At 45.6% G+C, this 16859-nt stretch overlaps 2 protein-coding genes across 5 annotated transcripts in view; one reads left to right on the top strand and one right to left on the bottom strand.

The window, feature by feature from the left end:
- LOC126931374 (solute carrier family 2, facilitated glucose transporter member 3-like) overlaps positions 1-614 on the bottom strand; it is a 60376-nt gene extending 59762 nt beyond the window's left edge. For 2 of the 4 annotated variants that reach the window (XM_050749546.1, XM_050749543.1), the window contains exon 1: positions 57-137. The gene's annotated coding sequence lies outside the window, so the exon portion shown is untranslated. Of the gene's footprint in view, positions 1-4; positions 138-275 lie in introns of those variants that run through there. The other 2 variants (XM_050749544.1, XM_050749541.1) reach the window with 2 other exon arrangements.
- Positions 136-8986, top strand: LOC126931393 (NANOG neighbor homeobox-like). Its single transcript, XM_050749579.1, has 4 exons — positions 136-254; positions 4181-4507; positions 4631-4710; positions 8581-8986. The coding sequence occupies exons 2-4, from the start codon at positions 4193-4195 to the stop codon at positions 8663-8665; spliced, it is 480 nt and encodes a 159-aa protein (XP_050605536.1). The 5' UTR covers positions 136-254; positions 4181-4192; the 3' UTR covers positions 8666-8986.
- The last annotated feature ends 7873 nt before the right edge of the window (positions 8987-16859 follow it).

A 16859-nucleotide genomic window follows, 5' to 3' on the forward strand; every position in this document is an offset into this window, starting at 1 on the left:
CCACCTCCCAGACCCCGTGACTGCGGTTGGGCCCCGCGGCTTCGCTCAGCGCTCACCTCCCGGGCTGCTGCGCCTCTGCGCTGGCCCCAGGCCGCCGCCGCGCCGGGCAGTAACAGCGACCGCCCCACTGCGCTCCCGCCGGCCCCGCCCGCAGCCGTTGGCACCCACTAACTGCCTCGAAAAGCCTAGGATTCGACTTTGAATGGTCCGTTAATGTGGTCGCAAAACGTGACTCGGTTCATCGGGCGCCCTCCGTAAGCAAGACAAGCACCCACCTGCGCTCGGGGTGGTCCGGCCCCTCCCGGCTTTTCAACTGCGCACCGCAAGGTCCAGCCCTGGAGGCCGCTTGGGATCCCTCCGAGCGCCCCCCTCAGGCGTCTTCCTGCGACCGGGGCAGGGGAACTCTTGACGGGGAAACAGTTTTGGGCCCCACCACCCTTGGCGCCGCTGTTAGGAGGGTGTGAGCGTATCTACATTGAAAGATACCCGAGCCCCTCACCGCCTGCGGCCGGGAGGTAGTGCCTCGGCTATTCCCGCGGGCGGGCCCGCTCGGCTGGGAAGGCCCAGGGCGAGATCCGGTGAAGAGTTCTTTAAGGCCGCGCACGGTGGCTCACACCTGTATTCCCAGCACTTTTGGAGGCCGAGGAGGGCGGATAACTTGAGGTCAGGAGTTCTAGACCAGGCTGGCCAACATGGCGAAACCTCGTCTTTACTAAAAATACCAAAATTAGCGGGCGTGGTAGTGGGCTCCTGTAGTCCCAGCTTCTTGGGAGGCTGAGACAGGAGAATAGCTTGAACCCAGGAGGCAGAGGTTATAGTGAGCCGAACTCCACCATTGCATTCCAGCCTGGGTAACAGATCAAGATTACGTTTCAAAAAACAAAGAAAAGAAAAGAAAAAGAAAAAAGAGTCAATTCGGACTCAGGGGGTCTTTTTGGTTGAAAAGCCCCGTGGTCCTTCTCTCCACCTCCTGGAAAAGACTTTCTAGGGTTTTGGGATTTGGAGTAATAAAGGTCATCCTCTGCTGCCTCATTGGTGCTATCCAGGGTAAGGCCCCTACGGACAGCACAAAGGTGTTTTGGAGAGATTGTTCTCCCCCACCCCAAGCATGAGGCTTACCTTGGAGTTACCTGGAGCCTCACCATGACAGTGTGGCCTTTAGTAAAGGGTTGATAAGTCAATGGCAAATAAGGGCCATTAAAAGGGTCTATACTGTACTTCTCAATATTCCAGTCAACAATAAACATGTCAAAAGGTGTGCAACTGAATTGTTGATCAGGGAACTTGACATTTAAACTACATGAGATACCAATTCGTGCCCACTAGAATGGCTAAAACAAAGATAGGAATTGCGGTGTGGAGAAAAAAGGAAGTGAATGCCAAACCTGGGGAATGTGGAACATTCAGAACTTCTCACACATTTGTCAATGGGGTACAAATTGATAAATTGTTTGGCAATATTTATTAGAATATATGCCTATCCCATGATCCAAGGATTCCACTGTTAAGTATACACTCAACAGAAATGCATACATATATTCACCAAAAAGTAGGTACTAAAATGTTCATCTCAGCCTGGCCTTTGAGTTGAGTATTTTAAAAGTGTATTTAGGCAGGATGTGGTGGCTTATGCCAGCACTTTGGGAGGCCAACACAGGCAGATCATGAGCTCAGGAATTCAAGACCAGCCTGGCCAACAGGGTGAAACCCCATCTCTACTGAAAATACAAATATTAGGTGGGCGTGGTGGTATGTGCCTGTAATCCCAGCTACTCCGGAGGCTGAAGCAAGAGAATCACTTGAACCCGGGAGGGGGAGGTTGCAGTGAGCTGAGATTGTGCCACTGCACTCTAGCCTGAGCAACAGAGCAAGACTCCATCTTAAAAAAAGAAAAAGAAATATGTCCATTCAAGTACAATAAACTTATATTTCCTTCATGGTAATATTATTTATGCGTGCATTCTTTTTACTTGGTCAGTCTTTGCAGATGATTTTATTAATCTCATCAAAGAACCAACTTTTGGCTTTATTGATTATCATTTTACTATGGAGTTTTTTGTAAATTTTATTGGGGGAACCAGCCCCCAGTATTTCAATGTAGGTTCTTTCTATTTTCCATAAGTGTCAGCCAGCTGAGAAATAAAGAGAAAGAGTACAAAGAGGAATTTTACAGCTGGGCCTCCGGGGGTGACATCACATATCTGTAGGACCATGATGCCCATCTGAGCCACAAAACCAGCAAGTTTTTATTAAGGATTTCAAAAGGGGAGGGGTGTACGAACAGGGAGTAGGTCACAAAGATCACATGCTTCAAAGGGCAAAAGGCAGAACAAAGATCACATGCTTTTGAGGAAACAGGATAAGGGCAAAATCAGAACTACTGATAAGGGTCTGTGTTCACCTGTGCAGATATTGTCTTGATAAACATCTTAAACAAAAGAAAACAGGGTTCGAGAGCAGAGAACCGGTCTGACCACAAATCTACCAGGGTGGAGTTTCCCAATCCTAGTAAGCCTGAGGGTACTACAGGAGACCAGGGCGAATTTCAGTCCTTATCTCAACCACATAAGATAGACACCCCCAGAGTGGCTGTTTATAGACTCCCCCACCAGGAATGCATTCCTTCCCCAGGGTATTATTAATATTCCTTGCTAGGAAAAGAATTTAGCAATATCTTCCCTACTTGCACATCCGTTTATAGGCTCTCTGCAAGAAGAAAAATATGACTCTTATTTTGCCCGACCCCACAGGCAGTCAGACCTTATGGTTTTCTTCCCTTGTTCCCTGAAAATTGCTGTTATTCTGTTCTTTTTCAAGGTGCACTGATTTCTATTGTTCAAACACACGTTTTATAATCAGTTTGTACAGTTAACACAACAGTGGTCCTGAGGTGACGTACATCGTCAGCTTACAAAGATAACAGGATTAAGAGATTAAAGTAAGATAGGCATAAGAAATTATAAAAGTATTATTTGGGAACTGAAAAATGTCCATGAAATCTTCACAATTTATGTTCCTCTGCTGCAGCTCTAGCGGGTCCCTCCGTTCAGGGTCCCTGACTTCCTGCAACAAAATTTGTTGCATCTCATGATTTATTCATTTCAATGTCATTTATTTTTGACTAATATCACAAGGAAATTTATTAATTTCAACAGATAGCTCCTTTCTTTCCTTTGTCTTTCTTTCCTTTTTGGAGATACAGTCTCACTCGGGCACCCAGACTGGAGTGCAGTGGCGTGATCATAACTCACTGCAACCTCAACCTTCTGAGCTCACACAAACCTCCCATCTCATGTGGTCCCATGTAGCTGGGACCACAAGTGAATGCCACAATACTCAGCTAATTTTTTTATTTTAGTAGAGATGAGGTCTTGCTATATTGCCAAGGTTGGTCTCAAACTCCTGAACTCAAGCAATCCACCTGCCTTGGCCTCTAAAGTGCTTGGATTACAGGCAGAAGCCACCGTGCCCAGCAGGAAACTATTATTTATTTATTTATTTATTTATTTATTTGAGACACAGTTTTGCTCCTGTTGCCCAGGCTGGAATGCAATGGCACAATCTCGGCTCACTACAACCTCTTCCTCCCAGGTTCAAGTGATTCTCCTGCCTCAGCCCCCCGAATAGCTGGGATTACAGGCACTTACCACCACACCTGACTAATTTTTGTATTTCATTTATTTATTTTTGAGATGGAGTCTGGCTCTGTCACCTAGGCTGGAGTACAATGGCGCAATATCAGCTCACTGCAACCTCTGCCTCCCAGGTTTAGGCAATTCTCTGCCTCAGCCTCCCAAGTAGTTGGAATTACAGCTGCCCGCCACCACACCTGGCTAATTTTGTATTTTTAGTAGAGATGGGGTTTCACCATTGTGGCCAGGCTGGTCTTGAACCCCTGACCTCAGGCGATCCATCCACTTCAGCCTCCCAAAGTGCTGGGATTACTGGCATGAGCCACCATGCCTGGCCTGGGAAATTATTTTTAATTTTCTGTTCTTTTTATGAAAATCTTCACTAAGTTTTGGTAAGTTTACTTTTTCTTTGCTCTATGTTTTCCACCAATGTACAACATTGCTAATTTAGGAAAATCAAAATATTCTCATATGAAAAATTGTTGACTATGATCTGAAAGTCAAATTTAGCTGCAGCTTGATCTTATTCCACAGATCTTTTTATACAGAAACAACCAGCTATGCCTTGGGATCAAAATCCAGAACAATCAAATGGAAATTACAGTGAAAATGAACAAAAGGGAGAGCAGAAATGGAGAGAAGGAGGAGGAGAAGCAGGCGGAAAGAGAGAGCGAGAAAAAGAAGAGGAAAATGAAAAGGAGCTGGAAGATGAACTGGAAAAAAGGAAAAGGGAAAATAAGAAACAATATTCCAAGGGTAGATTAGTCAGCAAATCCCTCATGGACACTCTCTGGGCAAAGTTTAAGTTAAACAGGTGCCCCACAATACAAGAGAGTCTATCACTCTCGTTTGAATTTGGCATGACACATAAACAGGTATGACGACATTAATAGACATTTCTTCATTGATAGACAAAGTCACTTCTATAGTACTGTTACTCACATAGACCAATATCCTTATTCCTTTATTAATCACCTCCCTCACCTCATTTTTTGCAGATAAGTCAATGGTTTTGTAAAAAGAGGAAGAAATACAATAGAGAAATGTCCAAGAGAAAGCATAAGGAAAAACAAACTAGGTAAGAAAGTGTTTCTTGTAAAATAACAGGAAGTAGAAGGAATATATTGACTTCCGGAGATGATTTGTGTTTCCATTGTTGTTGGGTGTGCCTATAAACTTTTTCGTGTTCCAGCCAGGGGTAGAAAAACCATTTACTGCCTTATTTTTCACTCCACTCAAAACACACACAGGCACACACACACAGGCACACACTCACATATACATGCCACCATTTAACACGTAATCATATTACCAAATGTACAAATACAGACATTAGCTTTTTATTGATTGTGGTACAGAATTAATAATTTTGTCCTTTTTGTTCCTTCGATGCTAAATATATCTGATGATTGTCCTTCCGCTCTAGTTATTGGCAGAAGCTCACGTGAGTTTTGGAAGGAATTAAGGATAATATCAAGTCTTTTTGTTTGTTTCTTTTTGTTGTTGTTGTTTTTCTTTGTTTTTTAGACAGAGTTTCGTTCTTGATGCCCCAGGCTGGAGTATAATGGCAGAGCTCAGCTCAGTGCAACCTCCGCCTCCAGGGTTCAAGCGACTCTCCTGCCTCAGCCTCCTGAGTAGCTGGGATTACAGGCATGTACCACCATGCCCGGCTAATACTGTGTTTTTAGTAGAGACCGGGTTTCTCTGTGTTGGTCAGGCAGGTCTCGAACTCCCTGCCTCAGGTGATCCACCTGCCTTGGCCTCCCAAAGTGCTGGAATTACAGGTGTGAGCCACTGCACCCAGCCCAATATCAACATTTTTAACATCACTAGACTGTATATAGAATTTTAATATATTGTGTATATTTATGTAGAAATGTTTAAATATTATCTCACTTGATCATTGTTTTTTGTTTGTTTTTTGAGATAGAGTCTCACTCTGTCACCCAGGCTGGAGTGCAATGGCACGATCTCTGCTCACTGCAACCTCTACCTCCTGGGTTCAAGCAATTCTCCTGCCTCAGTCTCCCGAGTAGCTGGGGTTACAGGCACCAGCTAATTTTTACTATGCTTAGCTAATTTTTGCATTTTTAGTAAAGACCGGATTTGACCATGTTGGCCAGGCTAGTCTCAAACTCCTAACCCGAGATGGTCCGCCTGCCTTGGCCTCCCAAAGTGCTGGGATTCCAGGTGTGAGCCACCACGCCCAGCCTCACTTGATCATTAAGCAAAATATGGTGCCCCCGGTTGTCAATCCCAGGAGAGCAGAACACTGAACGCTGGTTACCAACACCAAGGGAATGACTCCTACCACATGGAGGATTGCAAAGATCATCACTGTGCCAACCAACAAGAATAGAAGTCCAGCCGGGCGTGGTGGCTCACGCCTGTAATCCCAGCACTTTGGGAGGCGGAGATGGGCGGATCATGAGGTCAGGAGATCGAGACCATCCTGGCTAACATGGTGAAACCCCGTCTCTACTAAAAAATAAAAAAAATTAGCCGGCCATAGTGGCAGGTGCCTGTAGTCTCAGCTACTTGGGAGGCTGAGGCAGGAGAATGGCGTAAACCCGGGAGGCGGAGGAGCTTGCAGTGAGCAGAGATCGCTGCCACCGCACTCCAGCCTGGGCGACTGAGCAAGACTCCGTCTCAAAAAAAAAAAAAAAAAAAAAAAAAAAGTCCAAATGTTTCCACTCAATGCACCTCGCCATCAGAGTTGTGCAAAACAATGCAATCAAGCCATGGGTGGAGCAACAGTTTACTTACAGAGCAGGATCAGCTTCCTGGCAGCCAGTGCAGGAAATTGGTTATGCGTACCCCTCTGGCGCATTGGGCTTGCCACAGGGAAAGACAGTCTCACAGAGGCAATAAACCAGCACAGGTCACTTGGGCTCTTTTTTCTTTTCTTTTTTTTTTTTTTTTTTTTTTTTTGAGATGGAGTCTTGCTCTGTTGCCCAACTGGAGTGAAATGGCACAATCTCGGCTGATTGCAACCTCCACCTCCTGGGTTCAAGCGGTTCTCCTGCCTGAGCTTCCTGAGTACCTGGGATTACAAGCACCTGCCACCATGCCCAGCTAATTGTTGTATTTTTAATAGAGACAGTGTTTCACCATGCTGACCATACTGGTCTCAAACCCCAACCTCAGGCGATCTGCCTGCCTGGGCTTCCCAAAGTGCTGGGATTAGAGGCATGAGCCACCATGCCCGGCCTCTTGTTTTGAAATTTGTGACAGGGTCTTGCTGTGTCACCCAGGCTGGAGAACAGTGGTGCAATCTCAGCTCTCTGCAACCTCCATCACCCAGGTTCAAGCAATTATCGTGCCTCAGCCTCCTGAGTAGCTGGGACTACAGATGTGTACCACTAAACCGGGCTAATTTTTGTATTTTTAGTGTAGATGACGTTTCACTGTGTTGGCCAGGCTGGTCTTGTACTCCTGGCCTCAAGTGATCCACCTGCCCCACAAAGTGCTGGGATTACAGGCGTGAGCCACTGCACCCGACTGGGCTCTTTTATCTCTTGGTAAAGAAGTATTCCAGGCCCACGGTCTATTCTTATGAGGCCAAGTCAGGATTGAAAGACTACATGCATGAGACTGCATTTCCCAGCAATCATCACTCTAAATTATAAATGAGGAAGCTAAATTGCTGGGAAATAACGTGATTTCATCAATAAATAACAATTACTGACTGTCTGAGCCTGAATTTGTACTCTCATCTCTTAGTTTCATAAGCTGTATATTTTCAGTTATAACTTGAGACATAGTCTAGGCTCTATCAATTTGTTTCTTTTTTTTTTTTTTTTTTTTTTTTTTTTTTTTTTTTTGAGACGGAGTCTCGCTTTGTCGCCCAGGCTGGAGTGCAGTGGCCGGATCTCAGCTCACTGCAAGCTCCGCCTCCCGGGTTTACGCCATTCTCCTGCCTCAGCCTCCCGAGTAGCTGGGACTACAGGCGCCCACCACCTCGCCCGGCTAGTTTTTTGTATTTTTAGTAGAGACGGGGTTTCACCATATTAGCCAGGATGGTCTCGATCTCCTGACCTCGTGATCCGCCCGTCTCGGCCTCCCAAAGTGCTGGGATTACAGGCTTGAGCCACCGCGCCCGGCTCAATTTGTTTCATAAGTAGTGTTTGGATGCTCTTAGTGTCCTCTGTTAAAATCCCACTGTGACAGTTTTTTGGTTTTTGTTGTTGTTTGAGACAAGTTTTGCTCTGTCACCCAGGCTAGAGTGCAATGGCGCGATCTTGGCTCACTGCAACCTCTGCCTCCAGGGTTGAAGTAATTCTGCCTCAACTTCCGAGTAGCTGGGACTACAGGCACGTGCCATCACACCTGGCTGATTTTTTTGTTTTGTTTTGTATTTTTAGTAGAGACAGGGTTTTACCGTGTTAGCCAGGATGGTCTCGATCTCCTAACCTCATGATCTGCCCACCTCGTCCTCCCAAAGTGCTGGGATTACAGGCATGAGCCACTGCGCCCAGCCAATTTTGTATTTTTAGTAGAGACGGGGTTTCACCATGTTGGTCAGGCTGGTCTCGAACTGCTGACCTCAGATGATCCGCCCACCTCGGCCTCCCAAAGTGCTGGGATTACAGACATGAGCCACGACGCCCGGCTGTTTTTTGTTTGTTTGCTTTTAAGAGACGGGGGTCTCACTGTGCCGCCCATGCTGGTCTCAAACTGCCGGGTTACAGGGATCTTCCTACCTCAGCCTCCCGAGTAGCTGGGATTGCAAGTGTATATTACCATACCCAGCTGGTGTGATGGTGTTTCTAATGGTCTTGCACCATTTCTGCCTCTACAACTTTCTTACCCCTATGAAATTTTAAAATGTATGTTGGAAAGATTACCTTGCCCTTCAATAAAAATTGCTTTCCAGATTTAACATATTTTGATGTATATTAAATAAGTAGACTGTGTTGTGAAGCTTTTCTTTACATTTTTTTTACAGACGGGGTCTCTACGAGTTGCCAAGGCTGGTCTCGAACTCCTGCCCTCAAGGGATCCTCCCACCTTGGCCTCCGGAAGTGCTGTGATTACTCGCATGAGCCATTGTGCCTGGCTAAGATGTTTTTTCTTTTTTCTTTTCTTTTTTTGAAACAGAGTCTCACTCGGTTGCAGAGGCTGGAGTGCAGTGGCTGGATCTCAACTCACTGCAACTGCCGTCTCCCGGGTACAAGCAATTCTCCTGCCTCAGCTTCCTGACTGTGACTAAGACATTTATATAAAACCATTCTCACCAATAAATGGAGTTCTGAAAGGATAAACAAGAAAATATTAACAATCATTAATTCCGTGGAGTAGAACTAAATGAGAGGAGTGCAAAGAAGTTCCTATATATCCTTTTTTTTTTTTTTTTTTTTTTTAAGATGGAGTCTCGCTCTGTCGCCCAGGCTGGAGTGCAGTGGCTGGATCTCAGCTCACTGCAAGCTCCGCCTCCCGGGTTCACGCCATTCTCCTGCCTCAGCCTCCTGAGTAGCTGGGACTACAGGCGCCCACCACCTCGCCCGGCTAGTTTTTTGTATTTTTTTAGTAGAGACGGTGTTTCACCGTGTTAGCCAGGATGGTCTCGATCTCCCGACCTCGTGATCCGCCCGTCTCGGCCTCCCAAAGTGCTGGGATTACAGGCTTGAGCCACCGCGCCCGGCAATATATCCTATTTTTATACTACTGTGGTTTTAAATTTTTACAGTGGACGTTGATTTTATTTCAGAAAAAAAGTAAATAAATAAATTACCAACCTCTGGAAATGTCTTGAGACTGAAAGGGAAATCCATTGTAGAAGCTAATGAGTTCAGAACATTCTGCAGTTTGTCAATATATCTCTAAATATCCCTTCCACGCCTGGTACGGTGGCTCACGCCTGTAATCCCATCACTTTGAGAGGACGAGGCAGGAAGATAACTTGAGGTCAGGAGTTCCAGACCAGCCTGACCAACATGGTGAAGCCCCATCTCTACTAAAAATACAAGATTAGCTGGGTGTGGTAGCGCATGCCTGTTATCCCAGCTACTTAGGAGTCTGAGGCAGGACAATTGCTTGAACCTGGGAGGCAGAGGTTGCAGTGAGCTGAAATCATGCCATTGCACTCCAGTGTGAACAACAAGAAAGAAACTTCGTATCAAAATAAATACATAAAATAAAATAACCATCCCCTCCAAACATGGCATTTCTCTATAAACCTGATTATGCTCCGGGAAAGTTGATTTTTTTTTTTTTTTTGGAGACAGTCTTGCTCTGTCACCCAGGCTGCAGTGCAATGGCGCAATCTCAGCTAACCACAACCTCCAACTTTCGGGTGCAAGCAATTTTCCCTGCCTCAGCCTCCGAGTAGCTGGAATTACAGGCACCTGGCACCACGCCTGGCTAATTTTTGCATTTTTAGTAGAAACGGGGTTTTGCCATGTTGGCCAGGTTGGTCTTGAACTCCCGACTTCAGGTGATCCACCTGCCTCAGCCTCCCAAAGTGCTGGAATTACACGCTCAGCCAAAGCCTTCTATTTATACTTCCCTGACAACATCCCTCTTCCCATAAGAATAAACTTACCTTGCGTTTTGCATTTAGCATTTCCACACACTTAATATTTTACTATGCCTGCATGCCTCCTAAAGCAATATATAATACTGTATTGCATGTCTTGAAATGTATATGAATGTTATATCTCATTCCTTTGACTTTATACATAAATACTGGTTTTTTTGTTTTGTTTTGTTTTTTTCTGAGATGGAGTTTTGCTCTTGTTGCCTAGACTGGAGTGCAATGGCGCGATCTCGGCTCACTGTAACCTCCCCCTCCCAGGTTCAAGCAATTCTCCTGCCTCAGCCTCCCAAGTAGCTGGGATTACAGGAGCCTTCCACCATGCCTAGCTAATTTTGTATTTTTAGTAGAGATGGGGTTTCACCATGTTAGCCAGGCTGGTCTCAAAGTGCTGACCTCAGGTGATCCTCCCTCCTCGACTTCCCAAAGTGCTGAGATTACAAGCATGAGCCCGTGTGCCCAGCCTTTTCATTTATTTGTTTGTTTTTAAGACAAAGTCTTGCTCTGTTGCCCAGACTGGAGTGCAGTGGCACAAACACAGCTCACTGTGGCCTCAAACTCCTGGACTCAAGCGATCCTCCCACCTCAGCCTCCCCAGTAGCTGGTACCATGGGCACAAGCCACTATGCCTGTTGGTTTTTTTGTTTGTTTGTTTATTCAGAGACAAAGTCTCATCATGTTGCCCGGGCTGATCTTGAACTCCTGGGTTCAAGCAATCCTTTCAACTTGGCCTCCCAAAGTGCTGGGTTTATAGGCATGAGCCACCACTCCCTGCCTGAAATCTAACTTTAAAAAGAGCTTTATTGAGATATAATTCAAATACATAAAATTCACCCATTTAAAGTGTATAATTCAATAGCGTTTGAACATTTCATTATGTTGTGGGGAATCTAAATTTTTTTTTTCTTTTTTGAGATGGAGTCTCACTCTGTCTCCCAGGCCGGAGTGCAGTGGCATGATTTTGGCTCACTGCAACCTCTGCTCCCCAGGTCCAAGAGATTCTCCCGCCTAAGCCTCCCAAGTAGCTGGGATTACAGGCCCCACAGTGGCTAACGCCCATAATCCCAGAATTTTGGGAGGCCGAGGCAGGCGGATCATAAAGTCAGGAGATTGAGACCATCCTGGCTAACACAGTGAAACCTCGTCCCTACTAAAAATACAAAAAAATTAGTTGGGCGTGGTGGCGGGCACCTGTAGTCCCAGCTACTCGGAAGGCTGAGGCAGGAGAATGGCCTGAACCTAGGAGGTGGAGCTTGCAGTGAGCAGAGATTGCGCCACCGCACTCCAGAGCCTGGGCGACAGAGCGTGACTCCGTCTCAAAAAAAAAAAAAAAAAAAAAAAAAGAAAAAAAAATATTTTCTTCACGGGATGGTTTCCTTTTACATAGCCTACTATGAAAATTTCTTTTCTTTTTTTTTTTTTTTTGAGACAGTCTCGCTCTGTCCCCCAGGCTGGAGTGCAGTGGTGCGATCCTGGATCATTGCAACCTCTACCTCCTGGGTTTAAGTTATTCTCCTGCCTCAGCCTCCCAAGTAGCTGAGACTACAAGCGTCTGCCATGAATCCAGGGTAATTTTTGTATTTTTAGTAGAGGCAGGGTTTCACCATGTTGGCCAGGCTGATCTCAATCTCCTGATCTGAAATGATCCACCCACCTCACTGTCCCAAAGTGCTGGGATTACAGGCGTGGACCATGGCGCTGGGCCAAAAATTTATCTTATGCAGTCCATGGCCCCTCTTCCTCAAACACTGCATTAAGAATATTGTTACTGTGGGCTGGGCACGGTGGCTCACGCCTGTAATCCCAGCACTTTGGGAGGCCGAGGCAGGTGGATCATGAGGTCAAGAGTTCGAGACCAGCCTAGCCAACATGGTGAAACCCCGTCTCTACTGAAAAGACAAAAATTAACCGGGCATGGTGGGGGGCGCCTGTAATCCCAGCTACTGCAGAGGCTGAGGCAGAAGAATCGCTTGAACCCGGGAGATGGAGGTTGCAGTGAGCTGAGATCATGCCTCTGTACTCCAGCCTAGGCCACAGAGCAAGATTCCATCTCAAAAATAAATAAAATATATATATATGTATATATATATATGTATATATATATGTATATATATGTGTATATATATGTATATATATGTATATATATGTGTATATATATGTATATATATGTATATATATGTGTATATATATGTGTGTGTATATATATATGTATATATATATGTGTGTGTATATATATATATGTATATATAGTTACTTTGGGAGGCCAAGGCAGGTGGATTACCTGAGGCTAGGAGTTCAAGACCAGCCTGGGCAACATGGCAAAACCCCATTTTTACTAAAAATACAAAAATTAGCGAGGCATGGTGATGCATGCCTGTAATCCCAGCTACTTGGGAGAATGAGGCCTGAGAACTGCATGAATCTCGAAGGCAGAAATTGCAGTCAGCCAAGATCATGGCACTACACTCCAGCCTGTGTGACAGAGTGAGACTCCCTTTCAAAAAAAAAAAATTTTTTTTTTAAATTATTGTTACAAATTGAATGTTTCTACCCCCTCAATATTAATATGTTGAAATCCTAAACCCCAATGTGATGGTAATAGGATATAGGACCTTTGGAATGTGATTAGGTAATAAGAGTGATGTCTCATAAATGAGATTAGTATACTTCTAAAAGAGACACCAGGTCCAGGCTCCATGGCTCAAGTCTGTAATCCTAACACTTTGAGAGGCCAAGGCAGGCAGATTACCTGAGGTCAGGAGTTCAAGACCAGCCGGGCCAACATGGTGGAAAACCCCGTCTCTACTAAAAATACAAAAACTTAGCCGGGTGCAATGGTGCGTGCCTGTAATTCCAGGTGATCTGGAGGCTGAGGCAGGAGAATCTCTTGAACCCAGGAGGCGGAGGTTGCACTGAGCCGAGATCATGCCACTGCACTCCAGCCTGAGGAAGCCTTCGTCTCAGAAAAAAAAAGAGACGCTAAGCCGGGTGCGGTGGCTCATGTCTGTAATCCTAGCACTTTGGGAGGCCGAGGTGGGCAGATCATTTGAGGTCAAGAGTTTGAGACCTGCCTGGCCAGCATTGTGAAACCCATCTCTCCTAAAAATACAAAAAAAATTAGCCGGGCGTGCTGGCGCATGCCTGTAGTTCCAGCTACCTGGGAGGTTGAGGCAGGAGAATGGCTTGAACCTGGGAGGCGGAGGTTGCAGTGAGCTGAGATCGTGCCATTGCACTCCAGCCTGGGTGATAGAGCAAAACTCCATCTCAAAAAAAAGAAAAAAAAAGAGAGAGACAACAGAGAGCTCTCTCCTGGACTTTTTCCTTGTGAGGATGCAGCAAGAATACAGATACCTGTGAACCAGGAAGCATGCCATCCCCAGACAGTGAATTTGCTGGGGCCTTGGTCTTGGACTTTCCAGCCACCCAAATCAAGTGTTGGTGCTAAGTGGAGAAAAGAAGAAGTGTTTACATTGGTGGGAATGTAAATTGGTGCAGCCATTATGGAAAGCAGTATGGAGATTCCTCAAAAAATTAAAACAGAACTACCCTGTGATCCACTTCTGGGTATATATCCAAAGGAAATGAAACCAGCCCTTGTAAAAATAACTGCATCCCATATTCATTGCGGCATTATTCACAATAGCCAAGATATGGAAACAATCTAAACGTCCGTGAAGAGATGAATGGTAGCCCAGCCAACTTAATGAGACCTAAGCTCTGTCAAAAAATTTTAAAACTCACTGATGCCAGGAAAGTTCTGGGTACAAAGAAAAAAAAAATTAGGCGAGTATGGTGGCATACTCCTGTAATTCCAGCTACTCAGGAGGCTGATGTATTTGACTATTCCTATATCCCATATATGAGAGAGATCATGTAATATATTCTTTTTCTGTCTGGCTTATTTCAATTATCATGATATCCTCCATGCTGCTGTGAATGGCAAGATCTTGTTTTTTAAAGCCGAATAATATTTTTTCTTTTCTTTCTTTCTTTTTTTTTTGATCCGGAGTCTCGCTTTGTCACCCAGACAGTAGTGCAGTGGCGCAATCTCGGCTCACGGCAACATCCGCCTCCCGAATTCAAGCGATTCTCCAGCCTCAGCCTCGCAAGAGCTGGGATTACAGGCACATGCCACTCGGCTAATTTTTGTATTTTTAGTAGAGGCAGGGTTTTACAATGTTGGCCAGGCTGGTCTTGAACTCCTGACCGCAGGTGATCCACCCGCCTCGGTCTCCCAAAGTGCTAAGATTATGGGCATGAGCCACCATGTCTGGCCAAAGCTGAATAATATTTTAAAATTTTGTTGACACAAAGTCTTGCTCTGTTACCTAGGCTGGAGTACAGCAGCATGATCATAGGTCACTGCAGCCTCAACCTCCTGGGCTTAGGAGAGAGAGTACGAAAAAAAAATTTTTTTTTTTTGAGATGGAGTTTTACTCTTGTTGCCCAGGATAGAGTGCAATGGTGCAATCTTGGCTCACTGCAACCTCCACCTTCCAAGTTCAAGCGATTATCTCACCTCAGCCTCTGGAGTAGCTGGGAATACAAGCACGGGACATCACGTCCAGCTAATTTTTGTATTTTTTTTTTTTTTTTTTGAGACGGAGTCTCGCTCTGTCGCCCAGGCTGGAGTGCAGTGGCCGGATCTCAGCTCACTGCAAGCTCCGCCTCCCGGGTTTACGCCATTCTCCTGCCTCAGCCTCCCGAGTAGCTGGGACTACAGGCGCCCGCCACCTCGCCCGGCTAGTTTTTTGTATTTTTTTAGTAGAGATGGGGTTTCACCGTGTTAGCCAGGATGGTCTCGATCTCCTGACCTCGTGATCCGCCCGTCTCGGCCTCGCAAAGTGCTGGGATTACAGGCTTGAGCCACCGCGCCCGGCCTAATTTTTGTATTTTTAGTAGAGGTGGAGTTTCACCATGTTGGCCAGTCTGGTCTGAAATTCCTGACCTCAGGTGATCCACCCCACTCGGCCTCCCAAAGTGGTAGGATTACAGGCGTGAGTCACCACACCCAGCAAAAAAATGTTTTAAATTTTTGTTTTAACTTATATTTATTTATTTAGAGATGAAGTCTCACTCAGTTGCCCAAGCTGGAGTGCAGTGGCGCCATCTCACCTCACTACAACCTCCATCTCCCGGGTTCAAGCAATTCTCCTGCATCAGCCTTCCGAGTAGCTGGGATTACAGGCACATGACATCATGCCCAGCTAATTTTTGTATTTTTAGTAGACAAGGGGCTTCACTATGTTGGTCAGGCTGGTCTCGAACTCCTGAGCTCATGATCTGCCTGCCTCAGCCTCCCAAAGTGCTGGGATTACAGGTGTGAGCCACCGCGCCCGGACTTATTGGTTTTTTTTTTTTTTGAGACAGAGTTTTGCTCTTATTGCCCAAGCTGGAGTGAAATGGTGTGATCTTGGCTCATTGCAACCTCTGCCTCTTGGGTTCAAGGAATCCTCTTGCCTCAGCCTCCCAGGTTGCTGGGAGTACAGGTGGCAGCCACCACACCTGGCTAAGTTTTGTATTTTTAATACAGACGGGGTTTCACCATGTTGGCCAGGCTGGTGTCAAACTCCTGACCTCAGGTAATCTACCCGCCTCAGCCTCCCAAAGTGCTGGGATCACAGGTGTCAGCCACTGCACCCAGCCCTGGGTTCAAGCGACTCTCCTGCCTCAGCCTTCCGAGTAGCTGGGACTACAGGCACCCACCACCATGCCTAGCAAATTTTTGTATTTTTAGTAGAGACAGAGTTTCACCATGTTGGCCAGGCTGGTCTTGAACTCCTAACGTCAAGTGATCTACCCACCTAGGCCTCCCAAACTGCTAGGATTATAGGCATGAGCCACCCTGCCCAGCCAGTTATAAAGATTTTTAGACGGTTAAAGTATATACTGTGGATGAATATTTGTACTCTTGCAAACATCTTACCAGAAAAAAATAAAAACATAGTTAAATATCTTTCTCAAGTAAAATGAATGTATTAATATGGAAATTGGGCCAGGCAGGGTGGCTCAGGGTCATAATCCTAGCACTTTGGGAGGCCAAGGTGGGCGGATTACAAAGTCAGGAGATTGAGACCATCCTGGCCAACACGGTGAAACCCCGTCGCTAATAAAAATGCAAAAATTAGCTGGGCATGGTGGCACATGCCTGTAATCCCAGCTACTCGGGAGACTGAGGCAGAAGAATCACTTGAACCAGGGAGTTGGAGGTTGCAGTAAGCCGAGACCCTGCCGCTGTACTCCAGCCTGGTGACAGATAGAGACTCCGTCTAAAAAAAAAAAAGTGGAAAAAAAATCAATTCCCAATACCTTACAGTTCCCAGTAACACTAAGTAGGAATAAAGACAGATTAGAGCACAGCACATTTAAGGATTTGAGAATTTACTTGGAACCATGGATAACTCCTATTTTAAACATTTCTAGCCGAGACATGGAGCCTCACATCTGTATTCACAATACTTTGGGAGGCCTAGGCAGGAGGATCACTTTGTTGCGGCAAACTGAGGAATAGAGAGACCAGTACAGGGCAATAAAAGAGGATTGTTCATGTAAGGTACACACCGGCTCAGTGGATTCAAGTCCAAAAAGCTAAGCCTTGAACAAAGACAGAGCGGGAGTTTTTATAAATAGGCTTACAAAAGCAAAACAAATGCAGTTAATCATATAGTGTATAACTTACGGCCTTGCTTAGC

Source organism: Macaca thibetana, chromosome 11 (assembly GCF_024542745.1).
Source record: "Macaca thibetana thibetana isolate TM-01 chromosome 11, ASM2454274v1, whole genome shotgun sequence".
NCBI classification, from domain to species: Eukaryota; Metazoa; Chordata; class Mammalia; order Primates; family Cercopithecidae; genus Macaca; species Macaca thibetana.

Coding starts and splice junctions, on each gene's coding strand:
- LOC126931393 (XM_050749579.1), top strand. CDS start 4,193: ATGCCTTGGGATCAAAATCCAGAACAATCAAATGGAAATTACAGTGAA. Junction 4,508..4,630: donor TTGGCATGACACATAAACAG/GTATGACGACAT, acceptor CATTTTTTGCAG/ATAAGTCAATGGTTTTGTAA. Junction 4,711..8,580: donor CATAAGGAAAAACAAACTAG/GTAAGAAAGTGT, acceptor TTTTTTTTACAG/ACGGGGTCTCTACGAGTTGC.